We start from the raw sequence: 27105 nt of genomic DNA on the forward strand, positions 1-27105 counted from the left end.
GTATCTCGACCTGCTTCTGTCCGCTATTATCCATGGCTTGTCCGTTCCGACCTGCACGCCCAGGTCTGTCTCCCGACCTGCTTCTGTCTGCTATTATCCATGGCTTGTCCTTTTCGACCTACACGCTCAGGTCTGTATCTCGATCTGCTTCTGCCTATTATCCATGGCTTGTCCGTTCCGACCTGCACGCCCAGATCGGTATCCCGACCTGCTTCTACTTGTTATCCATTGCTTGTACGTTCCGACCTGCCCGCCCAGGTCAGTATTCTGACCTGCTTCTGTCCGCTATTATCCATGGCCTGTACGTTCCGACCTGCACGCCTAGGTCTGTGTCCCGACCTGCCTTCGTCTACTGTTATCCATGGCTTGAACGTCCCGACCTGTACGTCAGGTCTGTTTCCCAACCTGCATTCGTCTACTGTTATCCATGGCTTGCACGTTCCGACCTGCACGCCCAGGTCTGTGTCCCGACCTGTTTTTGTTCGCTGTTATCCACGGTATGTACGTTCCGACCTGTACGCCAGGTCTGTTCTCCGACCTGTTTCTGTTCGCTATTATTCACGGTATGCACGTTCCGACCTGTACGCCAGATCTGTATCCCGACCTGTTTCTGTTCACTGTTATCTACGACATGTACGTTCTGACCTGCACGCCCAAGTCTGTGTCCCGACTTGCCTTCGTCTGCTGTTATCCATGGCTTGCACGCTCGACCTGTACGCCAGGTCTGTTTCCCGACCTGCATTCGTCTACTGTTATCCATGACTTGCACGTTCCGACCTGCACACCCAGGTCTGTGTCCCGACTTGTTTTTGTTCGCTGTTATCCACGGCATGTACGTTCCGACCTGTACACCAGGTCTGTTCCTCGACCTGCTTCTGTTTGCTATTATTCACGGTATGTACGTTCCGACCTGTACGCCAGGTCTGTGTCCCGACCTATTTCTGTTCGTTGTTATCCACACCATGTACGTTCCGACCTGTACGCTAGGTCTGTTCTGCGCCAGAGGCCTTCTTTCCTTTACCTTTACCTGGCCTGTAGGCTCAGTCCTCAGCTGTACCTGGCCCGTGGGCCCGGTCCTTGATCGCTATCAGGGCTGGCTCTTATCCGACTTATAATCCTATCCTTTGACCGTCCTGTCAGCTGAGATTTTGACCCTAGCCACGTAAACTTAACTTTTGACCTCCACGTAAGCTGGACTTCTGACCAGCCACGAAGGCTGGACTTCTGACCTACATGTAAGCTTGACTCCTGACCATCCTGTGGTCTTGACTTCTAACCACATCATCTTACTGACCCCACGACCATGCACTGTATCAGTATATAAAGGGGTTCTTTTCCTTAGCGAAGTATGTTTACGCGGCGCGCTATATTTTACGCTCTGCTACACACATATATCTATTGTTCATCTCTTCATTTTTTGCTCGGTCAAGAAACTAACTTGAGTGTTGGAGGGCCTTTGTCAAAGACCCCTCCCTAGTTTTGATGTTAACGTTTTGTTTGCTCTTTTTGGTGTGCTCAAAGAGGAAGAAGAAGCTCCTTTTTCTTTCAAGTCAAAGTCTTCTTAGTCAACATCTGAGCTACCTGTCTAAAGTATCATCTTTTCAGGATCCAATAGATTAAAAATGACAATTAATCTATTACTCGATCACATTTATAGGACAAAGATTGGTTCAAAATATAGCAAGTGTAACTAGTCTTCTTACGTGAATATTTTGCTCCTTTCTTTAAAAGTTGGATTTATTATGATACAATTAAAAAAAATGATTAATCGGATCATGTAATATCGAATTTGGATGATTGATCTGGTCCTATAAAAGTTTTTTTTGGCCGCTAGGATAAATCGGAAAGTGTTCGCGGCGGAGGGCTCAGAAGTCCAACATTTCTTGATTGTATGTCTCATTTAAAGAAAAATTTTCTATAAATGCACGATAATTGTGAATAGAATCGTAAATATCTGGATAACAATTGGACATACATGAAACAAAGCCTTGCATAAAACTCCAAAAGGGATACAATTGATTACACCGAAAAAAATTGGCTTCTTTTAGCTGCATTATTCACTCTCATCCACTTTGAATTGGGGTTTTCTAGTACTTTAGCTGTGGATCTTATTTGCAAGTTAAGTATCAGCGTAGATGATTCTTTTGACTATGCGTGTGCAAAAATTTGTCAATTTTTGGCAAATATATGAATTGGAGATTTAGGCACAAACCAGATCATGAGTTATTAGAACCATCCATTATCCTGATCCAGATCCTGATCCTGATCAATCAAATAGATAGCATTTTCAGATGTATATAATCCTCTGTTCTCGTTGTTCATAAGTTGGAGATCTTATATTTGCAAATCTCTAAATTTTCTTGCTTTAGTTTGTAGATTTCCAATTCCTTAATCACCATATTAAATAACACGACCGCTATAAACTTTCCTTGAGTAAATATCACAGCATGGGATCCCATAAACTTCTCTTAGTAGCTATCTACAATTAAGACCAGAGAATCATGTTTAGTCCATAAAGACAAGTTTATGGATGCTTCGGAGCTATAGCTCTATAATTGGTAATCTTCACTTCCTTGATCTCCATGATCTTGCCCTTTTTCCTTAATTTGAATATCCTGAGGGCCGAAGGTTCCACACCCACTCACCCTGCAGTGAGTGCTGCCGTCCACAAAATGGCTCTCCAACTCTTCGATACCCAACCAAACAGCAACAGGCCACTCTATTGCACAACTACAATATAAATATGAAGGGTTGTGTCATGTATAACCTTGCATTTGTATAATTGTATCAGAGCTCTCTTGATTCTCCTGTAACAGCCATTGCGGTCGATGTTCATCCTCATAGTCATGCAGTAAAACTGAGCAAAATGAACTAGTCAGCAAAATATAACGGATTCTGCTTGAATCCAGGATCGTTGGGATTGCACCCTCGTCCGTCCTCTGCCTCGATATACTTCCAGTGAGTTCACTGTTGTTCAGGAGAAGGATAAAGGATCAGGTTCAAAAATTAGATATCCTTTAACCACTTCAATGTCGCCACTACAACGTGCTTATATGCTTGAACGGAGATGATAACGGAAAGGGACCCGGAAATGATCACATAGGCGGTAAGCCATAGTTGGCCGGAGACAGCATCTTTAAGTTTATGGATCCCATTTCAATCACACTTTTGCTTTATCAGAAGGAAAATTTTGGTCTGGAGCTACCAACTTTATTGCAAGTGGGATGAGTTGTGGTCTCGCGGATTCCCTGACACTCTCCTCGTGCTTGCCCTTTTCTTGAAGATAAAGAGCGGGAATTGAAGCTGTCTAATCACGTAACCCATTCTTCGTCAACGATTCTGCTGCCAAAAAAGTCCAGATTACTGGTGTTCAATAGCCCTTTAGCCCATATATCTAGTGTCTATCTTGGCAAAGGAAAGAGGAAAAGATCTATCGCCCGTAATTGTCAATTACCACTTGCAGCTGTGCCCATCGATACCCACCAATCGATGCTTGTGTGCTTGTGGTCCTCCTCTTAACTTTTCTTGCTGTCCACGCTATCCAACATCGTCCATCGACGATTTGGGCGCCACTCTCCTTAAAGATAAGGACGTCTGGTCGGATTTCGTCGTTCTAAAAAACAAGAATCAATGGTAAGTTTGTGGAACCGAGGCATGCAAGTGGCCATGTGATCAAGTTGGTAGAAAGTGATTATATTCGTCTCTATAATTTTTATTAATCGGTCAATAGGGAAATGATAAATTATAATAGATGATTATTAACCTTTTAATAATAAATATATATGAGAAAAATATTTATTTCTACTATAGTAAGATTCGAATTTTAGATTTCAAGTTGACCATACCTGATGCGTTAGCCAACCGAGAGGCCAAGTGGCCATGTGATCAAATTCGCGATTGCGTTGGTAAAAACCAGCGGCCGGCCGTTTCTGACTGAGTTATTGCTTCACAAAGAGACAAAATTGCAATTTCCCTCGTGCCGCCCACTGAAGAAGACCAGGAGGAAGCCACCCACGCAACTTACAAAAAAGCGACAAAAATGCTCTCGTATTCGTTCTTACATGCTAGAAAACAAAGCACACAGCTTTGAATTCAATACCAGCCGGCAGCACGCCAAATCAATAATGCACGTCGGTCAAACAATCGCAGTGCAGGAAGTGGCGCATCCAAAATGAATATAGGCAGCAAAATTTGGATTTACTTGTACTGATAAAGGTTAGAATAGAACTTCCAGGAATTGTTACATCAAGCAATCCTAGTTACAGTCCTAAATGAGCTATAAATACAAGAAGTACATGTCAGAATTCGTCAGCTCAAGGTGTTTATTAATCCTACAGAATCCCTGGTCTGAGAGGAGCAAGCATGGTGATGCTTGAAAATTGCATCAAGCCATGGTTAGTAATGACCAATTGAATAAGTATCACATTCCCTCCGGTTTTGGGGGCTGTACAATCTTGAAACTTTACTGGGACATCACCAGATTGGAAAGAGCCATTGGGGTACTGAAAAGGGGATCACTACCAATCTTGCAGTTCTCATGATCTACTGTCAATGACTTGGGCAGCACAAAGCTTCCACATAGAATATGCTCCTCCAAGGCCTGATGGCTACTGCTGTTAGTCACACGATGTCGTTTCTTCAAAGCAGAAGCATCATTGAGATTCACTTCCCTTCGATGTTTCCTCTTCTTGGATGAACTCCATTTTAGCTTGAACTGGTAGTCCTTGGTCAGGTCTGGAATGCCAGCCTCCCAATCACTTGATGAACCCCCGCTAGCTGTGCCACCAGCCGATAAGCTATTGGTAACCATTTGCATCGTGAGGTTCCCTTTGAAGGAGCCAAGCAGAGGTGAATCCTTGATACTAGACAGCAGAGAGTTGGCAATGTCGACCCTGTCTTCTATAGCATTCCACTTGTTACTGATCCAATCATGGGACTGCCGCAGCTGAGCTTCGCTGAAAGTAGAGGAACAATTTTCTCCTACACAACCGAAATTAGCAAATATGTCAAAGTTAGTTTTGAAAAACAAACAAAAAGAACCATTAACGTTACATATTCATGCCACTCTATTTACCTGGAAAGTATACATGCAGTCGCCCCATAGATTCTTCTCGTATAACAATACCTTCCCACCATCCATCATGCCACCACGCATCTACAATAGCACCAACATGGAAATGGCAAACTGATACACCCTGCAAAGGCTTTGGACGAACAATGGGCCTCTCACTATGAATCACGAGACTATCAGGTCCTGCAATTTTGGATAGTAGAATCCACTCCTGTAAGATGGAAAAAAAAGACATTAGCATCGGATGCCAAGTCACAATGGTAACTACAGAAAGAGGATCTGAGCATCTACCTCTAAATTGCCACTCTCATCCGGATCTTGAATATCTTGGTAACGGACCTTCACCTTGTCGCGGTGCCTCTTTATAATCACACATCGGAACCAGCAACCTCTTATTCCGCTGTCTTGTGAAAGTATTTCAACATGAGTCCCAGCATGAAACTGTTGCTGAAATTTGTGTTCGGATAATTCTTTTGTTGGCAATGCAGATTCAGAAAGGGTGTTAGCAGGGTTCCTTCCAGACTTGCTGCAAACAGGCCTTGTCTTATCTACGGAAGAAGTTTCTGCATCATGACCACTCTCGGCTTGCGAAAGGTGCTTCCTCTTGGAACCACTTACAGAAACATCACTGCTTTTATGCTCAGAAAAACTAGAGTTTGGACGGCTTCTCTTTATTCGCAACTTAAAAGGCGACGTGAAGGACATAGAACGAACTATTTCCTGACTCCAGTAGCCTTGGAGCTGAGTTATGTTAAATGGTTTGATGTCATCATTATCGATCTGCCTGTGGCACATGAAAGGTCTCCAACTGGTGTGCCTTGCCTCATTCTGAAATTGTTCGAAATGCTGAGGGCTGAGGACTGCAGCCAACCCATCGATGCATTCAACACTGAAATCTTGAAGACAAAGAGAAAAGAAAATCTCTCTGTCATTAGCATCGGGAGGCAAAACAATACCAAGTTCATCAACTTCGTGAAACCATCGTACCACAACCATATTTTTGTTGCTCCGTGAGTCTTCATATAAATCATCCACATATCCAACGCGTCTCTTGTTCTCCTCCACCATAACAAAGATAAAATCATGGACCTACAGAAAGGCAATAGATGAATTCTAAAAACTAGAACGCCAAGATTATACTGATAGCAAAGATGAAAATGTAACTGTTCATACCGAAATTGTAACTCCATTCTTGCAGAAGGATCGATAATGCCTTTTCCTTTTTCTGCATAGCCACAGGGCACCTAGCCATTGAAATTCTCTTGAAGGATGCTTTCTTTTCTCTGAAGGAAACTGCATGAACAGCAGTAGCATCAAAGATGAGTGAAATTTGACTAAATAGGAACGCCAAAAAACAGAAGAAGAAGAAGAAGAAGAAGAAGAAGAAAACCCAAGAATGATGTCTTCAGTACCTTAAAGTTTAGCATATCTGCAGTTTCATAATCCTCACCAACCCCAAACCTATCAGGAGAAGGAGAAGATACAGTGCCAATGGGATCTGCAAGAACAAGCGTGTCAGTTAGCCAAATTGTAGACAGCTCAAAATTCTAGGTTTAACAAAGAAAGCAAAAAGACGATGTCAGATAATGTCAAAGAACACACGATAAATATCTAGGCAGAAAGGAACTCCAAAGATCAACAGCAAAAAAAATCAGATAAAATCACTTACAATTAAGAGAACAGATTTCATAATCTACAAACTACGGAGAAAAAACAAATTCCATGGCAAATAAACAAAACTCGAAGATTCCTCCATGAACAAATTATGGAAAATAAAAATTTTGATTTTTAGGTTCCAGCTAGCGATGAAGGTAAAATAGGGATGAACTCGCAATAGATCTGAGAATGAAGACAATTTTTTTTTTCATAACAAACAAAGCAATAAAGAATTCAGAACCAGAATAGAGGTACGGAAGATGTCAAAGACGAAAGATTGCAGGAAATCGAATTATTTGAATTAAAATAGAACAATAAACTCTAATCAAGGAACAGCAATTGAACGTAACGTCTGCTTTTGGAAACAGGATGGCGCTTGCCAGCTGCCAAAGAAAACATAAACCGAATAGCAAAAGCCCTTTCTCAAAGACATGAAAATAAACAAAACAAAACATTAGGAAAAACGAAAAGAACCATCAAATGTTCTCCTCGCGTAGAATAAAATACAGATCAGCAAATTAAATTCCTTCCTCAAACCCCGTTTTTTTTCGAAGCTTCTCCCCCAAATCCAACCTAAAAACGAAAACCATGGGACACATACCTGAAACGAGGGAAGATAACCAGTCGATGACCTCCCTCCTCGAGCGCCACTTGAACGAGACCGCCTCCGGCGGCGAGTTCAGCGACGACGATGACGAAGAGGGTGAGGGTTGTAGGAAATAGGGCCTGGCGATGAGAGATCTAACAAACTGATTCGGGACAACGTAGGACATGTGTCGCGAACTCTTCTCCCGGCCCACCACCGCCAGATCCGCCCTGCCGCCGGCGCCCTTGAGGTAGTAGTGCACCACCCGGCGCCCCTTTCCGTTCGACACCACCACCTCCTGCCAGCTCGAATACCTCGCCGCCTCCATCTCGCCAAAGCCTTCGTCGAAACCCTAGAAAATCGCCGCCCCCCTTTGCCTCTTCCACCCTCCGCGACCAGAACAAGATCAAGATGGCATTTTTAAATTCTTTTCCCTTCAGCTATATAGCGAGCTGAAATGACTGAGAGAGTCATCGGTTTTGAGGATCGACGGCGGAGATCTAAAGCACGAAAACTAATGCGGAAAATCCAAACGAACACGAAAAAAAGGAAGACCAATCTCAAGAAAAAACGAAGACCCTCGTATCTGAGAAACAATTACGGAAACGCCACCGTCATCAGATGTCCAGCTTGACAAACGCGTTGCTTACGTCATAAACGCGTCCTTTGACTCGATTTTTGCTCGATGTTTGAAACGTGGCGTGTTTTGTGCCGCTTGAATAACCCGAGCGTGTCGGAGATGATCCGAACGAGGACAGGCTCTGCCTATTGTTTATGTTAAAATGTGTCTATTTTTTTTAAAAAAAAATAATATTGTTTTAGCTAAAATTATTAAATCTTTTTCATTTTGAATTAAATAACTTAAATTTTTAACTTGGTTCAAACTGATTAAATATTATTAAAACTGCTATAACATAAATGATTAAATAAAATTATTTAAAACGGTTTTAATTAAAACTTTTTAAATAGCTGGATTACAATGAATCAGAATGGATCAGATTATATTGCGGTCAAAATGATGAGAAGTGGGTGCCGTGTTAAACTTATCAAAGACTTTTTTTTATGGGTCAAAATAATAAATTTAAACTTTTTTTTACTTGTTTAATTCTAATCAAAACATGCAAAATTACACCAATTTTACACTCTATATAACATTTTAATAAACAGGCGATGAATTATACTAACAGTATAAGAGAGGTAGTGGCTAAATATATGCACAACTTTATTATTTTACATACTTTTTATTATAATATTTTTACTATTCTCTAAATCATCAAAAATTGATTTGAGAAAGTTAATATCTGAAACTCTTTTTTAATCCGATACTAACACTTCTTATATTGTAAGATCATATGGAGTATTCGTCCTGCCAATTTTCGAGCTACATCTTTAGTTTATCATCTTGTTTTCTTTCAAACATGATGAAGTATTATTAATTTCGGATATTTAATTTTATAATTTCAAAAATACATAACACATTCCCCGTTAAATACCATTTTTTTAATGAAATAATCATTAGTGTTTGAGTGCATGCGTCTCCCTTTCTTTTGCATAAGGATTTGCAAGTTTTTAAAGTTTACTATTCTTAATCGACATGAAGAAAAGATTTCAAACGGTCAAAATTAATGGATAGATGTTAAAAAATTTTAATCAAAATTAATAGTCTTAAAAATCTTTTTAACGTTTCCGTACCATTAAATCTAAATTTGATAGCATAAATTGAATATTAAATTTTTAAAAAATTTATTACAAACTCATTATAATATTTAAGATTAACTATACTCATTAATCAACATTACCAAAACATTACTAATAAATTCATATAACTCCACTAGTTCTAAAAAAAATATCAAATATTTAAATTTTTAAATAATATATGATACGGATTATGACGAATAGATCTTGAAGATGACATGTTAGTCAAAACCAAGGTGATGTGGAGGTCAAAATCAGGATAAGAGAGGATTTCGCACTTGGTTCTATTGATCGCCCAGCCTATAAGTTCTCGGATCTCGCTCGTGCGACCCTATAACAGAACGCCCAGATAAGGATGACTAGCAACGAACCCGGTCGAATATGATGACACTAGAGTTTTACTCTGAAACTAAAGAGATAGTGCACTTGGTAGCTAAAATGGTCGGCCAAGTTACAAGGAATTCAGCAGAATAAAAGACCGCCCGAGCTCTAGATACTTAGGCCTTCTAGAAACTCTTTATCCTTGCATAGCCGGATCAGAGGTTGGCTGGACTCGAGGTACATAAGGCTCTCTCTACAGGCTCGGTCGGGCAAAGACCGACCAGGTCGAGTACCCCTAGCTTCAAAAAGCTCTTAACATATGATCGATCATATAAAGGCCGATTAAACATAAGGCTCTCTGTATACGCTCGTCCGGGTAAAGATCGGGTGGGCTTCGCAACAGTTAGCCTCATAAAACTCTTAATATACGGTCAGCCAAATAGAGGTCGGTCGAACATAAGGCTCTTTGTGTACACTCGGTCAGATAAAGATCGGGTGGGCTTCATAACACTTAGCCTCATAAAACTCTTAATATATGATTGGTCAGATTGAGGTCGGTCGAACATAATACTCTCTGTGTACGCTCGGTCGGGTAAAGATCGGGCGGACTTAACAACACTTAGCCTCATAAAACTCTTAATATATTATCGGTCGGATGAAGTCTGAACGAATATAAAGCTTTTATATACACACCCGATCGGGCGAAGATCAGTCGGGTTGAGCACCCTTAACCTCATAAAGCTCCCAATATTCGCTAGGTTGGATAAAGGTCGGACGATCATAAGGCTTATTATGTAAGCCCGGCTGGGAAAGGGTCGGCCAGGCCTAAAGCCCTTAACCTCATGAATAGCTCCTAATATTCGCTCAGTCGGGTAAAAGTCGGACGATCATAAGCCTTCTTGTGTACACTTGGTCGGTTAAAGGCCGGCAGAGCCCAAAGCCCTTAGCCTCATGAATAGCTCCTAATATTCACTCGACCGGGTAAAGACCAGACGATCATAAGGCTTCTTGTGTACGCTCGGTTGGTTAAAGATCGATTGGGCTCAAGGACACGTGGCTTCATAAAGTTCTCAATACACGCTCGAGTGGGCGAAAGCTCAACCAGGCTTGAAACTACCTTTCCTCAGGAGATTTCCCATTAACGTTTGGCCATATAAGGGTATTGGAGCAATCCCAATGGTCAGTGCGACCATGTGTTTTGATGTTTGAGCAAAGGGTTTAAGTTAGGATTACCCTTGTTATTTGATATGTGTATGTGAGTGTGCAGGTTTACAGGATACACATACGACTCAGCTTGTTAGCTTCAGGTCTGGTGAAAGATGAAGCATATGAGGAACCGTGGACAAGGTAGCAAGGACAAGAGCCGAGGGAAGCACACTTCGAGGCATATGCGAAGGATGACATTGAGACAAGCCGTGAGCTTGAATGCATTCGAAGCCCGAGAGCCAAAGGAAAAAGGCTTGAAGGCAAGAGCCAAGGGAAGCGACTTCGAGGCATACGCGAAGGATGGTATTGGGACGAGCCGCGGGCTTGGATGTATCCGAGGGACGAGAGCCAAAGGAAGTAAGCTTGAACGCAAGAGGTCAAAGCTGCGAAGAAGAGTCAAATGAGTTGTGAGGGTCCGAGTGCTAAGAGAAATGTACTCGGGATGGGGAACCCTAAGTATAGGGTTGTACCAGTCGACTGGTATTGGGATCAGTCGACTGGTGGTGAGCACAGAAAGGTTATATCCCCGAAATGGTTGGGATCAGTCTACTGGTTCATGGACCACTCGACTGGTAGAAAAGCCGTTAGGCTGGCACCAGTCGACTGGTGCAAGGACCAGTTGACTGGTAACGGTAAAACAACATGGTTGTTTTCTTCCAAGCTCTATAAGAAGGAGCTTGGGATGACCGACCAAGGTGACGAAATTAGACTTAGTTAAAGTGTAATTAGTAGTCTACTAGTTCTCAAGTGCTTGTGTAATCCAAGAGATCTTGGTTGGAGTTGTGGTGAGGTTTCTCCACCCACAAGGAGACTTGAGATAGTTGGAGTTTGTCAGGGGCTAATCCACCGACGGATAGGGATCACAAACTTACAGATAACCATGGAGTAAGAGCTCTAATCTCCGAACCATGTTACATCGACGTGTATTGGTTTGTATTTTTTCTTTGTCTTTAACTTTCATATTTGTGTTTGTATTATTGTATTTTCGCTTGCGCACTAACAAATACGTAGGAAGTAAATAATTGGGGGCACGCCTATTCAACCCCCTTCTCGCCGGCCGCAAGATCCCTATCAATTGATATCAGAGCGAGGTCGCCCTCCGTCAGACTAACCGTCGAGGAAACTAAGAAGATGACCGGCTTGATAGAACCGCTGAAGTATGAAGGAGGAAGCTTATGGGACATCACCTTTTGGATGGTGAAAATAAAGAACTTCTTCTAAACGGATTGGGACACAATGATATCGTGAGGAATCATTTGAAGTCCCGAAAGACAAGAAAGGGAAGAAACTCCGACTACAATATTGGACGGAGGAGTAAACATCACGGTCAAAGGCAAATGATAAGGTAATATCAATGTTGATTAAAATTTTACCTTCTAACGTGATAAGTCGTGTAAATGAATATAAGAACACCCACGATTTATGGAGCGAGGTAAAGATGGTTCTAGGATAAGAACTCATGCCTACACAAGAAAAAAATGATGAAGTGGCTCAAGTTGAGGAGGAGCCAACGGAAATTGAGTCATGCTCAATATCCGAGGAGGAGAAGGAATATAAGACATCATCTACATCCTCAAGAATTGAAGAAGATTACAAGACAAGTGAAGAAGAAGAAGTCTTGGAAACCAACTTAGTGAGCATCTCCACCGAATTGAAGTCAAAAGACCACATCATTTTGCTTCGGATGCAATAAGAAGGGACACTACAAGAGTAGGTGTCCAATGGGTAAGAAATCGATATCTCCTAAACTTAATTCAATTTCTTTAGAATCTAATCTAAGTTGTAGGAAGAAAAGGAGAAGAAGCATATTAGATGCTTCACGTGTGGTGAAATGGGGCACTACCATACAAAATGCCCAAAGAAAAAAGAGCTCAAGAAGTTGGAGCAATGAAAGAAATTGGAGAAGAAGAAAAGGAGCTCAAGTCGAAGGGGAGCTTCAAGGGTAAGGGAGGTATACCCTAATTTGAAGTGTAATTCAAATTCAAATTCTTATGTTCCCATGCTAGGAAAAATAATGATTATCATTATGTAGCAATAAAAAATTTCGAATTTAGATATCATGATAGGAATAGGGTAAATGTTAGAGATAACCCTAGGAGACTCATGCATGATAAATCTAGAAACAATATACCTAAGGAAAACTAAGGCATTAATCCCAAGAAGGGGAGACACATGCCTAAAATGGGTAGGTATAGGAATGTCCAATTTGGACAAGTAAATTCTAGGGTTAGGAACCTAGAAAGGGAAAATCAAGCTTTGAAGTCAAAGCTTGATAGTTTGGAGAATTTCCTTAAGAAATTCACTATTGGATCTACGGGATTAAGTATGGTGTTGGGTAGCCAAAAACCCAACAATAATAGATCGGATTTGGGATGCTGATCTAGTCCCTCCAGGCCAATGAGAGATCATATGCTAGGGTGGCAAATGATCATGGCAATGGAGGATTCCCCAAGGCTAAGGGAAAGTCTTATGCTAGGGTTGCATATGACTATAGCAAGGAGAAGTTAATAAATGGCAAGGGAAAGCCATTTATGTTGGTGCGGGAAGCATCCGACGATCGAACTCAAGTTTTGATAATGACAAAGAGATTCAAAATTAAGTTTAATTGTTATCTAATGTGTATGATTGAGTGTTTCAGGAAAGTTCTAGTTGCGGTTAGGCAAAGGAAAAACCCTAGGGGGTGGTAACCCTAGGTCATAGGGGGTGGTAACCCAATGCGAAAGTCTTGGCGGGTCGAGTGCTTCAGGCGAAAGTCCTAAGGGGTGGTAACCCTAGGTGGAAAGTCCTGGTGTCGCGAACCAGGTGGAAGATTGGACGGGTCGGGAAGCGGACGTCGAGCAGAAAGTCCGGAGGCAACGAGCGCCGAGCAAAAGTCTAGTCGATCTGGAGGATCGTACTAGCAACAGGTAAATCTCCTGAGTGGAGTATGTGAGGGTACGTTCCCCGAAGAGGGAACAGTAGGCGTCGGGTCGACCTAGGATTTCCGGTCGGAAACCCGAAGTCAGACCCGGACAGTCCAAAGGCTGTCAGTTTATTCATTTATATATTCTATTGTGTTCTAACTCTGTTTTGCAGGTGACTAACATTTTTATGCAGAGTTAGAAGTGACCGGGATCGATCGACCGAACCTTAGGATCAGTCGACCGAACCCACAAATTAGCAGATAAGATCTCCAGAGGTTGGACCGAGCTCGACCAGGGGATCGGTCGACCGAACCTTAGGATTGGTCGACCGAACCTAGGTTGGGTGTCGACTGGATCAGGATGACTGGGTTGAGTCAGAAGAGCTTATCAGTCGACCGGACCGTTTTATCGATTGACCGAACCTCGGATGGAGTTTGACCAGAACAAAGCGGAGCGAGAGGATCGGGCGGATCAGATAGGAAGAGATCGCCTGATCGGTCGACCGAACAGGGGATCGGTCGACCGATCCGCCTCGAGTCAAACCTGATCCCAAGACTTGGGGATCTGGATCAGCGTCTGCAGAGCTATAAAAGGGAGCCTTGGGGTGCACATTCGATCAACGATTTCAGAAGCGAACTTTCTACTTCCTGCTGCTAACAAGTCGATCCCGAAGTGCTGCAACATCATCCCGACGACCCGGAGCTCAGTTCTTTCACCTTTCTATTGTCTTTGGTATATCTTATTGTTATTAATTGTCGTACTTCAAATTGTAAACATTTAACGAGCTTATAGTTGTTGCCCACCGAAAGCGATCAAAGATCGCGGGCCTTGGAGTAGGAGTCGTCACAGGCTCCGAACCAAGTAACCACTTGCGTCTCTGTGTGTTTGCATTTACTTTCCGCTGTGTATTTTACTCCGATAGTTTTTCAATTCAGTTAAAATAGCCACGAGCTCTATTCACCCCCATCTAGCGCGATCTCGATCCAACAATTGGTATCAGAGCGGGGTCGTTTTGAATTGGTGCAACCACCATTCAAAGTAATTTTACATGGTTTTTTGCTTTTCGGAAGTCAATTAGAATTAGCTTTGTAGCTACATTCTAATTCTTTTTACGAATCAGTTTTACTCGAATCAGGTGCAACACCAAATCGAGTTCGTAATATTTTTTTCTTTTCTCCCGCACTACTAATCCAAGTTTCTCCACCCACAAGGAGACTTGAGATAGTCGAAATTTGTCGGGGGTTAATCTACCAACGGATAGGGATCGTCCACCTTACAAATAACCATGAAGTAATAGCCCTAATCTCTGAACTACGTTATATAAACATGTATTGGTTTACATTTCTTCTTTGTCTTTAACTTTCATATTTGTCTTTGTATTATTGTATTTCTACTTGCACACTATATGTAGGAAGCGAATAATTGGGGGCACGCCTATTCAACCCCCCTCTAGCTGCCGTAAGATCCCCAACAAAGGATTGGCCGGGTCTAAAAGTACTTGGTGTCACATCGTCTCTTAAAGGTTATTTTAACATATAATTAATCATGTGGCTTCTCAAATGGATTCTTATTATATTTTGGACATCATATCAGTTTCTTAACAGTTTTTTATAACATTAGATACACAACCAAGCATATTAATATAAGGGCGAGTATAAATAAGGTCGGCTTTGAAGACCGACCAAAATATACTTAGTAGACAACTTCTGACAACATTATAATAGATCATCAAAACTTGTCAAGGAATATTCCTTTGAAGACTTCTTCAAAGGTTATTTTGCCTCTTATAGGCCAGCTAAGCATGACATCATATTTTTCTAACCGCCTCAGTGAGGGCGCGAAGCATACACGCCAAAAAAGTACATCAATGGGTAGATAAAAGATTCCTCGGATAATCATTCCAGAAGTTTAAGGTGGTACACTTTTCATCTCCTAAAAAACTCTGACAATTTGAGTCATCTCATGGTCACGGAGGTTATGAGAGATGACATATAAAGGAGGTCATCTCCGTTGACAAGGTACACAATTGGCATCACCTACACCTTACTCTCGTGCGAAGCTTTTTCTGAACTATTCTTCATTCCTCCATCCAATGCTGGACTAATTTGAGTGTCGGAGGACCTTGTCAATAACATCTTCCCTGATTTTTTATCACTAACGTTTGTTGGATCGACGTATTGTATGTAGAAACGGTGGAGGGTCTCATTCTAAGCTAAGGAAGTCATCCATCGATCAACAAATTAGCCATCAGAGTCAACGCATCATCTCCCTAGCCTCTAGACATGATCAATATACATTCATAAGTCAATTTCATTGGAAATGTATAAGTGAAAGCCTTTTTTTTCAATAATGTATCTATGCCCTGGACCTCAACTTGATAGGAGGGTGAGTTTTCAAAAATCTTGCAAAGGCTTGTGTAAAGATTTTGAGATATGCGTCTGCAAACTCAAGTGATTATTTAATAGAAAAAAGGGTGGGGGGAATATATTAAGAGTTTTTAGAATTACGAAAATAAATATGCGAAATAGATAATATTGAAACTCGTAATACAATTGTTTAAAAATAACATATAATTTAAACCAGGGCCTTAGATTTAAGGGGAATTGGACATTTGGCAGAAAAATGGACGAAAGACTGATTCAACTGCGCAGCGATTGCTGCGCTTCAAGGATCATACTTGTTCTTGTTCATCTTTCTCCTTCCTCTGCCCTCCAGCGATCCTCTCCGCCTCCTTCAACGCGACATCTCCTGCGATCCAGGTTTCCTCCTCAGAGCCTCTTTGAGATATATCAATAACCATACAAAAATTTCACCTTTTTCTTTTCCGTCTTAGATTTGAAAAATGAAAAAAGCTGCATTTTGAATCTGAGTTTCAGGGATTTCCGTCGCCATTTTTGTCACGGGTGGTCAAGGATTTGCATGCATTTGGCGTAGGGTTTTGAGAAAATGATGCTGCACGCGCCCTCCAAGAGGCGCCCCGCAATAGAAAACGTAGAAGGCGGCGTCGACGTCGTCCTCGCAACCTCCATCGGCAATGGCGAAGACTTGGGCCCCGCCGTCAGGCACGCCTTCGAGAGCGGCAAGCCCGAGACCCTCGTCCACCAGCTCAGAAACTTCGCCAAGAAAAAGGAAATCGAGATCGAAGAGCTCTGCAAGCTCCATTACGAGGACTTCATCGTCGCCGTCGACGAGCTACGCGGCGTCTTAGTCGACGCCGACGAGCTAAAGAGCATGCTCTCCAATGAGAATCTACGGTTACAGGGAGTGGCAACCGGATCCCTTCTAAATCTCGAGGAGCTCCTCGAGCTGTACTCGATCAAGAAGAATGTCTCAGAAGCCATGAAGACATTGAAGGTACGTACGTAACGTAATAAATCCTTTTCCTTTGGCAGTCGGAGGATTTGGGGCAAACTGATTAATTAACCGATCGATCGATCGATCGACTTCAATAGATTTGCATTCAGGTTTCGAAGCTGTGCTTGACCTGCAACATGCACATCTCGAGCGGCAGGTTCTACCACGCAGTGAAAATCTTAGACTTGATCGAGAAGGACTACATCCAGAACACCCCTCTCAAGGCCTTCAAGAAGGTGATCGAGAAGCAGATACCGACGCTGAAAAAGCACATCGAGAAGAAAGTCTGCAGCGAGTTCAACGACTGGCTCGTTCATATACGAAGTGCGGCTAGGGAAATTGGGCAGTTGGCGATCGGACAGGCCTCCGCGGCTCGACAAAGGGAGGAGGAGAAGCGGTCTCGCCAAAGGGAAGCCATAGAACAGAGCAGATTTGGCGTCGTCGGAGATTCTCTCTACTCTTTGGACATCGAGCTCATCGATGATGACTCGGTGCTGGAGTTCGACCTGACGCCGGTTTATCGCGCGCACCACATCCACACTTGCCTCGGCTTCAAGGCGAAATTTCACGAGTATTACTACAAGAACCGCCTGATGCAGCTGAACTTGGACTTGCAGATCTCGTCGGCGCAAGCGTTTCTCGAGTCCCACCAGCCCTTCTTCGCCCAGATCGCCGGCTTCTTCATCGTCGAAAATCGTGTTCTTCGAACTGCCGGGGAATTGCTGTCGGAGAGTCAGGTGGAGACCCTGTGGGAGACTGCGATCGGGAAGATGACGGCGGTGCTGGAGAATCAGTTCTCGCGGACGGATACCACCAGCCACCTGTTACTCATCAAAGACTTCGTCACTCTCCTCAGCGCCACCCTGTCCCGCCATGGCTACAGGGCGGCGCCTCTGATTCAGGTCCTCAACAGCAGCAGGGACAAGTACCATGACCTCCTGATCAGCGAGTGCCGGAAGCAAATCAGAGACATCCTGGCCAGCGATGACTTCGAGCAGATGGTGATCAAGAAAGAGTACGAGTACAACATGAACGTGCTGTCGTTCCAGCTGCAGTCCTCAGACACAGTGCCGGCTTTCCCCTACGTCGCGCCGTTCTCCTCTTCAGTTCCAGATTCGTGCCGTATCGTTCGTTCCTTCATTGAGGACTCTGTCAGCTACTTATCCTACGGCGGCCCGATCAATTTCTACGATGTGGTCAAGAAGTACTTAGACAAGCTCATGATTGAAGTGCTGAATGCGGCACTGCTAAGCATGATTCACACAGGCAATATAGGCGTTTCCCAGGCGATGCAAATTGCGGCGAACATAGCTGTTCTTGAGTGCACTTGTGACATGTTTCTTTGTCAGGCTGCCCGGCTTTGCTCCGTTCCGTTACGGTTAGTCAAGAGGCCGAATGCCGGGTTGGCTGCTAAGGCTGTATTCAAGGCATCACAGAATGCTGCCTACACTGCACTGATGCATTTGATCGATTCCAAGTTGGATGATCATCTTGCATTGTTGAACAATATCAATTGGATAGCTGATGACTCGACCGAGAACCCGAATGAGTATGCTAACGAACTCGTCGTGTTTCTCGACAACCTGATATCCACTGCTCAGCAAATTTTGTCTTTGGAGGCTGTTTATAAGATCGGAATTGGCGCTCTTAGCCATATTTCTGACTCGATTGTAGTCGCTTTTCTTAGTGATAACCTGAAAAGGTTCACCCTTAGTGCTGTTGTCGGCATTGGTAATGATGTAAGAGTGTTGGAATCTTTCGCAGAAGAAAGCTTTCAGAATTCCGGCTTGATCGATTTGAACAAAGATCGTAGCTTCAAAGACTGTTTGATAGAGTCCAGGCAATTGGTGAACCTTCTGCTCAGCAATCAGCCTGAGAATTTCATGAATCCTGTGATCAGGGAGAAAAATTATGGAGCTCTGGACTACAAGAAAGTTGCAAACGTCTGCGAAAAGTTCAAGGATGCGCCGGATAGGTTGTTCGGAAGTCTGTCGAGAGGAAATGCGAAGCAAGATGCTCGAAAGAAGTCCATGGACATGTTGAAGAGAAGACTGAAAGACTTCAGTTAACTATCATTCATTCAGTATGCAGTAAGAACTTGGCTTCTTTTTGTTACTTGACTTCAGTTAACATCTTTCTCGTTTCTATCAAAGAAATCTAAACTTGATATTTATACGAGTATCAGAAGGATGATCCAAGGAACTTCCTTGCCATCATCTCTTTATTTATTTGTACATTTTGCAAGAGGATTAGTGTTAAGATCATGCCCAAGCTCTGGAAATTGTTATTGAGCAGGACGTTGATGTGAGCTTAGAATTGTCTTTCTTGAGGATACAATTCAGATGTATTATAGAATTGCCAAAGCTCTGGAAATTGATCCTCCGCTTTCACCCTCAGTTGTTTAAACGACCAATTAGTTCCTCCGCTTTCATGCAGACAACCATAATTAATCCTCCTTCATGGCATCGTCCCCGTCTGGCCATGTCGAAGACCAATCTTCCAGATCTCGACGTTCCTCACCATCTACATGAGCGATCACGTCGACCAATTACTCCTAGTTACAGTAGTACTGTAGTGTCAAATACTTCGAAACATTACACACACATATGTAAGACATACTGCAAAAGTGAGTGAACTACTATTAAACGAAAACCAAATTACCACAAAGTTTCAAATCCATTCCATCGGATGACTCGTCTGTGGTATTTTTTTTATAAATATATAATAAATCAATTCAAAATCACCTTCAGTGGATAAAACGGATTGAAAATTTCATGAGAAAAGAAAAAGCTTAGAGTGCGTTTGGTTTGCATCATTTTCATTTTTATTTTCTGAAAAACGCGTGTTTTCTATAAAACAAAAAATGATTTTTTATCATTATCTGTTTTTCTAGAAAATGATAGTCAATTTTTTAGAAAATGCGCGCGAAAAACGCAAGCCAAACACCGTTTTTCAGAAAACGCGCGTTTTCCAGAAAATGAAAATGGAAAACGCGCGTACCAAACGCCCCCTTAAATTCCCGAGAGAGAAAGAGAGAGTACGAAGCCAAATTGAACAATACCAAAAATAAAGAAACTAATGTTAGTTTTTAGATTACAAATAGAATGCCATAACATCCCATAAGTGGAACTTAAGAGCACAGTTTGGCCACACTTTTAGTACCCACCAAATCCAAACTTCTCTGGGACACTAAGAACAGGCATACATAACCACTAGGAGGATTTTAGAAATACAAGCCACACAGAAAACAGGAAGAAGAAATAAAAGTGACAAGAAAAGCCAGTGGACATTAAATTTACGCACCACACTGAAAAATCTTCTCAGCTGCTATTACTCATCATCAGGCTTGGTTGTTTCTTTGATTTCATCCATGTCCATGCCATCATCCTAAAGATATAATACAAGTAGCCATGAATTAGACTCATGAAGAGGCCAAGGCTTACGGATCAACAATGGCAAAATGGCAAGAATTTTAGGAGAAACGTTTAGGACACCTGCATATCTGAGGTCCACAAGGTAAGGTTGTCACGTAAAAGCTGCATGATCAGAGTGCTGTCTTTGTATGATTCCTCTCCAAGAGTATCCAGCTCTCCGATTGCCTCATCAAAAGCCTAAAATGTGACAAGATAGTTAATGCTACATGGACGATAAGAGTTCATACAAAATCAAATGTACATGGATCACAGCAACTTTGAGAGAGAGATTCTTGGCCAGTAGAGTTCCTGATAGTGGTATATCCACTAATGAAAATTGTTAAGGGGCATCTTGTACCACTGTTAGAAATAGGGCTTTGTCCACTCAATCATCTGATCAAATATTTGACGGATGTCCCATAGACAGGAACTTGAAGGCTGACAACATGCTGAACAAATCTCTCTGCTCCCAAGCCCCATGTCAATAATAAGGTTGAGAGAACCACAACTAAAAATGAGATCCTTCTTAAGTATGCGCACACTTAGCATTTTATCATCATTTTTTTTACGTTAAGCTGAATTTTGTTTACCTAGTTAAGCTGACTTCAGTGTTGGTAAGGATCGCTCACTAGGAAACCAACACCATGTCTTGCTTCAGTGTAAAGTTGATCCAGATGCAGCTTGGATCAAGCCCCTCAATTTGGTGATCTAGTTCAACCAACAAGTGCAATAATCCAATTTAGTAACACGAGGAATATTGGTGCAGAAGGTACCCAGTTATTCACCTTTTAGATGTTCTGTTAGAACCAAAATTTAACAAGATTCTAGTATGCCAATTTTTTTCATAATACAACTCTTTGACCTGCCAAATTGGGCTACGTGTGATACTAATTAGACAAGTGGTGATTCAAAGAGGTGAAAATTGAGAGTCCAGAATCAAGTTGAAGAACCAACTTCAACTGAATTGAAGATAGAGAGGGAAGACAAGTTTAATGAATAGCAAGGGCTACAGGAAGACCTTCTCCACAACAAATATGCAAACCTCATGCTTCCCCTCCCTTTCAAGGGATATTTGAAAAGAAAAACAACTTTAACAGCTTAACACAAAGAAGGTTTTAACCAAAGGATATCGAAGAAGGCCGAAAGTAACATAAAACTTCACCTTACAAGCAATGTTTTTAAACCCATACCAGGCAAGAAGCAGAGGCCCTGCTAATTACCAAATTTTCAGATCAACCGGTCAAAAATTGGGTTCTAGATGGCCTCCATTTAAATAATGAGACTAATTTGGTTTTCACCTCCCAATTAACTGGTTGAACTGGTCAGTCTGATCTAGGTTTAGGAACACTTCTACATTGCAACACAGGGGAAAACATTCCACCATCATCAAGTTTGAGTCCTCTGAATAAACCACCTCATACTTATTAAGTCCCATGAGTGAGTCCCCCTAAGGTTGCTAAGCTATCAGATAACTTTGCAAAACACTCCCAACTAAATCATGAACAAGTCAATTACACAATAAATATGGATAGAGGGCCTATACCTACAAAATGGATCTTTCAAGAATCAAGAAGGCTATGCTTCCCTTAACAATTCTATGATAAATCATGGAAGATGACTTATGTTTCTTTATTTAGTTGACTTGTTCATGAACCCAAAAACAAACACTATTCGGCACTCTACTTTATCTGTTAGTATGGAGATTGTATATCTTGAGACCACTTGACCACCCAATATAGTGATCAAACCGAAAGTGTCCTATTCTAACTCACAAGTTAGTTAGATTGGAGAACATAATCTGACAAAGTCAACTTTATCCAAATTGGAGAGTATATATCAACAGATGTATGCACAATCATTTAAACAACTTTTCCAAGGTCACCATTCAAACACATCCTTCATGTCGCCTATATGCAGGATCTTGAAAAGCTGGCTTATTCTCACTAGTTTACCAAATTAAAGTGTCTATATGATTTGATTATGATGCTCAAGTTCAAGACAATCAATGTCAGTTCTAAGCCAGACGACAACAGTGGATGATTTAATTGGATCCTAGAACAAGTAAAAAATCATGCCAACGACCAAATGAACATGAATTTCAAACATATTTGTTATAAGGTTGGAATGTTGCTTGTGAGTAGCATTAGGGAAGTTCACCATTCAGGTGTCCTGGATATGCAAAGGGTGCACTAGTGATGGCAAAAGGCGATTTGCTCGCCCCTAGCGCCTCCGCCAGCCCATCCCCAAGCCAACATAGAAGAGGTAAATCACGGGTAGACCACATGATAGCAACACCACCATGCGCTAGCCAATTGTCTGCCCTAAGAGGATTTGATCCTGGACCTCATGATGGCAACACCACCATGATATGCAAAGTGTGCACTAGTAACTAGCAAGTAGGAAGTTGCACAAAATGATTAATCAAAATAGTTCAAATTGGATAATACTTGGAAAATTTTACAAAATAATTAGCTGGAGTGGTTGACTACAAGCTGTTTTGCCATAGGTACCACATGAAATTAACCAAACCAGACTAGACAAGCTAATTACACTTCAAAGTCAGTATATTACTATAACATCAGATGTATTGTCATGACTGAGCACCTAGTAAGAAAAAGATCCAGTAGAACAGGATAGGCTCACCTGTTTCGCAAGAAAGCAAGCTTTGTCCGGCGAGTTCAAGATCTCGTAGTAGAAGACTGAGAAGTTCAAGGCCAGTCCTAGCCTAATTGGATGAGTAGATGCCAACTCCGCCGATGCAATATCCTGAGGGAATTACTGATCAGCTATTTTTCGCTAGATTCCCAGAACACAACTTAAATGTTTAATAGCAATAAATGAGAGGTCAATAAACAAAATAAGCAGGGGGAAATCGTCTTTATTAGCAGCATGCACTTAATCTGAAACCCTAAATCGCACCAACAGGAGCACTAAATGAACCAGATCAAGATCCAGAGAACCGGAGTGGACCTGAGCAGCCTTGTAGGCTGAGAGAGTGCCCTCGGCTGCATCCTTTCGCTCGGATCCGATCTTGAACTCGGCGAGGTAACGGTGGTAGTCGCCCTTCATCTTGAGGTAAAAGACCTTGGAATCCGCAGTGGCGGCGGCCGGGATGAGCCGATCCTCGATAAGGCGGAGGATCCCGGCGCATATGTTGGAGAGCTCGTTCTCGATCCGTCCTCGATAAGCGCGGATGGCAGCCACGTGGTCATGGTTGCCGCGGCCCTCCTCCTTCTGCTCGATGGAAGAGACGATCCGCCAGGAGGCTCGGCGGGCGCCGATGACGTTCTTGTAAGCAACAGATAGGAGGTTGCGCTCCTCCACGGTGAGCTCCTCCCCGGCCGGCACCGATCTAGCAACCTTCTCCATGTACTCTACCATCTCCTCGTACCTCTCCCCCTGCTCTGCCAGCTTCGCCAGGTACACACTCTGCTCCCTCGCTGATGCCATCGCCGAAACCTCGCCGCCGCCGCCTGCCGGATAGGATCTGGGCCCCGTAAATGGGTACGCAGCGGAGGCGAAGAAATGGAAATTGGAGATTGGCAGCTCAATTTATCACCGTCGTAGTCCACAACAGTCCACCCAAAACAGTTACCCCAAAGAGCACCCAGAAATTATCGTCTCAGTACATTCGTAATTTCAATTTTCCATCATTTTCAATTTCTTCGTTTTTTTTTGGTAGTTTAATAAACTTAAACAACAAACCTGATAATAAAAAATTAAGTAATTAAAAATTTTACTCTCTAAGAGTTGTACTTTTTTAATAAAAAAAACTAGAAAAAAGGATTTAGAATTTGTCCGCGCGTTAATTTTCGTCCATCTTTTCATCCATTAAAAATTAGGTGGAATGAGATTTTGTCTTCTCTGAGAAAAATCTCTTATCTCCTTTCCCAATCCTAGTGGGGTAAAGTCCGATGGTGTCGCCATAAGGCTGCCAACTTGTAGGGCCGCAGTGGCCGCAAACTCGCAGCATCACGGTGGCCACGAACGTGCAGTCACCGTTGCCGCAAACTCCCACGAATTCCCATTCGCGACGAGGCTGCCGGTTTCCAACGTCGGCGTTGCTGCAAGTTCACTCTATTTTGCCGAGAATCAAGCAAATTATACTAGCGTCTGAGTGTGAATAGATGATTGGAAAACATAGAAATCCATGTATTTTGAAGTGATAGAACACGGCGAAACCTTAATTTATTTGCTTTGTTTCTCGTCGAGCTTCTCCGTTTATGAGTTAAACTAGTGTAACTAATCCGTCAATGCTTACAGTGTCGGAGAAAAGAGGCGGACGACGGCTCCTACGAAAAACTAACCACATGTGATTCAATTTTGGAATACCGGTGACAGATGAGAAGGGGCTCATAAGTTTATTTTAAACAGATTTGATCAATTTCAGATCCAATGCAAATGATAGTAAATGACGAAAAGGCCAAGCAACACATGGGTGTTTAATTCGACAGTGGACACATTCCAAAAATAACGACGAGCGCTAATAAATGACCAAAAGGAACTTCATAAATAATTTTGCTTCATATTATTGATTTTAAAAGCATAAACCTTTTGTGGACGCTTTTGAAGACCATTAATTAGGCATGGGTCATGCTTCTTACACAAAATGAACAAGTTATACCAAAAATAAAAAATTACATGCAAAAAAAATAAATACATGCAAAAAAAAAAAAAAAAAAAAAAAAAAAAAAAACAGAAGAAGGAAAAAAATCCGCTAGTACTTATATTTTCAATACCAACGATTTAGCGCACAGTTTCTGAGAGGTTCTAAAATATTTTACTTTAAACGGAAGGCCCTAAGTTATCATTTAACATCATCATAAAAAATTTAAAAAAATTATAGATTCAGGGGGTGTTTGGTTGATGGGTTTAAGAATGAGGAAATGGAATGATAGTAAAAGATAGTATTTGGATTGTGGGTTTGGGAATGACATTTTGGGAATGATTACTAGATTTATGGGAATCAACAAAATCCATATAACTTGATGGGTTTCATTTCCATTCCTATTCCCATTCCACCCTACTATCAAACTCATACACATAGTCATTCCCATCATTTAACCAAACGCCCCCTCACTACATTAACGCCCCCAGTAGCAGCCCGACGGATATGAAGGGAGGTAAATACAGATACACAGACGTTAAGCGCATGATAAAGTAAACCCCAAGTTATTAGTTCCTGAGAATCGACCTCTGATCATTACGTCAGAGATATCATGCACCCACCGTCTGTGCTATGTACTGAGAGCATTACAAAAGCTTATAGAATAGAGGGGACAATTAAAACTTTATTCTGGCCCTAGTGAACAAAGGAGAATCAAAAGATCAAATAACTTATCAAAATTTAGACAGGGGATTAACAAAAGAGAACTCTAGGCTAGATACATACCTTGATTAGAATGAGAACAAAAAAATTACAAATTTTAGATGCTAGATTTGCAGTTAAAATGCAATTTTCTCAGCCAAATTCTGGGATCAAAAGGTGCATCCTAGGAAAGGAAGAAAGTAAATACATTCATAGGCCATTTAGGTAAGATTGTAGTAAGGTTCCCATTTAGTATCAAACCAACAGGACAAGGATCATTCAAATAAGTTGGACACAAGATGATATGAAGAAAATTTAAACTTCCATAGGCCTAGGATTATTTAATGCCGTATACAATGCGCAACCTCCATATGTAGCAATTCAAATGCTGACTAGAATAACTTAAATTTTGTATTACACAATGTATACACTCCACATATAAGTACCATACAAAGTCTTAGTATGTTTTGGATCATATGCAACAAAAGTGTGAGTAAACATCGATGGAACAATCATCTATATTGGAATATGCTTCTTAATTTGCATAAACAATAAGATTTGGATGCAATAATAGATCTTACACAGAGTTTAATGAAGAGGTAAGTTCATGTCTCCAACCTCGAGTAGTTTTGACTCACATGCATGACATAGTTGGGACTCATGCATCATGAATATCATAAAGAATAAATTCATGTGCAAATATCATGCATATCAGTTGTCAATATAATTTTTTTCTTTAAGCTACAAAAGCATTATAACAAAAGGAGAGTCTTGGCACAATAGTTGTTGTTTTATGACATGGTAGTCATGGGTTTGAATCGTGAAAATAACCTCTTGTAATATAAGATAAGACTAGGATAAGACTGTATACAATAGACCCTTCCCGGAACCTCACATTAGCGGGAACTTCATGCACCGAGCTGTCCTTTTTACAAAAGCATTAAAACACAAAATGCTAGCGAAAACAATTCTTCTATATATACAATTGTTTTCTAATTGACTGAATTGTGTTGAATGCCAGAAGTTACCTGGATATGCATAGTTGGCACAATTCGGAGTACTGAGCAAAAGACATGAGAAAAGATGACATGTAAAATATACCAATGTCTAAGACTCTCCGCCATGATACCCTTGTGCAGTAGTAGTTCAAGTTGATGCGTCAGTTTTGGGTTAGTGATATCATGCAAACAGATTGAGTTGAAACCCAAATCTATTGAAAACTTGAAACTGATAGACTTTGATTGCTTAAATAGAAAAAGACATTCATATCATCACATAAAGAACATAACTCTTTCTCCATTTAAGACTTGAGAAAAACTCATCTCTAACTTTGGCAAATGAGATCCTTATAGTTTTAATAGTGCGATAGCTTTCAGCCAACAGATACCAGTACTGTTTATAAAGGAAGTAATAGATCTGTTTTTTCAAATGTCACAACCGAAAATTCACCAATCTATGCTTTATTCTCCAAGAATCTAGTGTTTACCCCTTCCTAGAACAAGAAAGAAATTTGCCTTCCTAAATGAATTCAATCCCTCAGATGCAATTAACAGCAATAGTGTACTGTTATTCAACCCTACAATTCCAAACTA

At 41.6% G+C, this 27105-nt stretch overlaps 3 protein-coding genes across 3 annotated transcripts; 1 reads left to right on the forward strand and 2 right to left on the reverse strand.

Annotated features, from left to right (window-relative positions):
• Positions 1 to 4178: 4178 nt before the first annotated feature.
• LOC121983516 lies at positions 4179 to 7729 on the reverse strand. Its single transcript, XM_042536348.1, has 6 exons — positions 7329 to 7729; positions 6484 to 6569; positions 6245 to 6364; positions 5363 to 6160; positions 5075 to 5282; positions 4179 to 4980 (listed from the first exon to the last, which is right to left on the reverse strand). The coding sequence occupies exons 1-6, from the start codon at positions 7639 to 7641 to the stop codon at positions 4463 to 4465; spliced, it is 2043 nt and encodes a 680-aa protein (XP_042392282.1). The 5' UTR covers positions 7642 to 7729; the 3' UTR covers positions 4179 to 4462.
• Positions 7730 to 15984: 8255 nt separating this feature from the next.
• Positions 15985 to 19033, forward strand: LOC121983532 (exocyst complex component SEC15A-like). Its single transcript, XM_042536349.1, has 3 exons — positions 15985 to 16197; positions 16315 to 16792; positions 16891 to 19033. The coding sequence occupies exons 2-3, from the start codon at positions 16385 to 16387 to the stop codon at positions 18859 to 18861; spliced, it is 2379 nt and encodes a 792-aa protein (XP_042392283.1). The 5' UTR covers positions 15985 to 16197; positions 16315 to 16384; the 3' UTR covers positions 18862 to 19033.
• Positions 19034 to 19859: 826 nt separating this feature from the next.
• LOC121983548 (14-3-3 protein 6-like) lies at positions 19860 to 23740 on the reverse strand. The gene is made up of 4 exons (XM_042536350.1): positions 23176 to 23740; positions 22849 to 22971; positions 20287 to 20403; positions 19860 to 20179 (listed from the first exon to the last, which is right to left on the reverse strand). The coding sequence occupies exons 1-4, from the start codon at positions 23653 to 23655 to the stop codon at positions 20123 to 20125; spliced, it is 777 nt and encodes a 258-aa protein (XP_042392284.1). The 5' UTR covers positions 23656 to 23740; the 3' UTR covers positions 19860 to 20122.
• Between the last annotated feature and the right edge of the window lie 3365 nt (positions 23741 to 27105).

The sequence above is a fragment of the Zingiber officinale genome, chromosome 1B (genome assembly GCF_018446385.1).
Source record: "Zingiber officinale cultivar Zhangliang chromosome 1B, Zo_v1.1, whole genome shotgun sequence".
Taxonomy (NCBI): domain Eukaryota; kingdom Viridiplantae; phylum Streptophyta; class Magnoliopsida; order Zingiberales; family Zingiberaceae; genus Zingiber; species Zingiber officinale.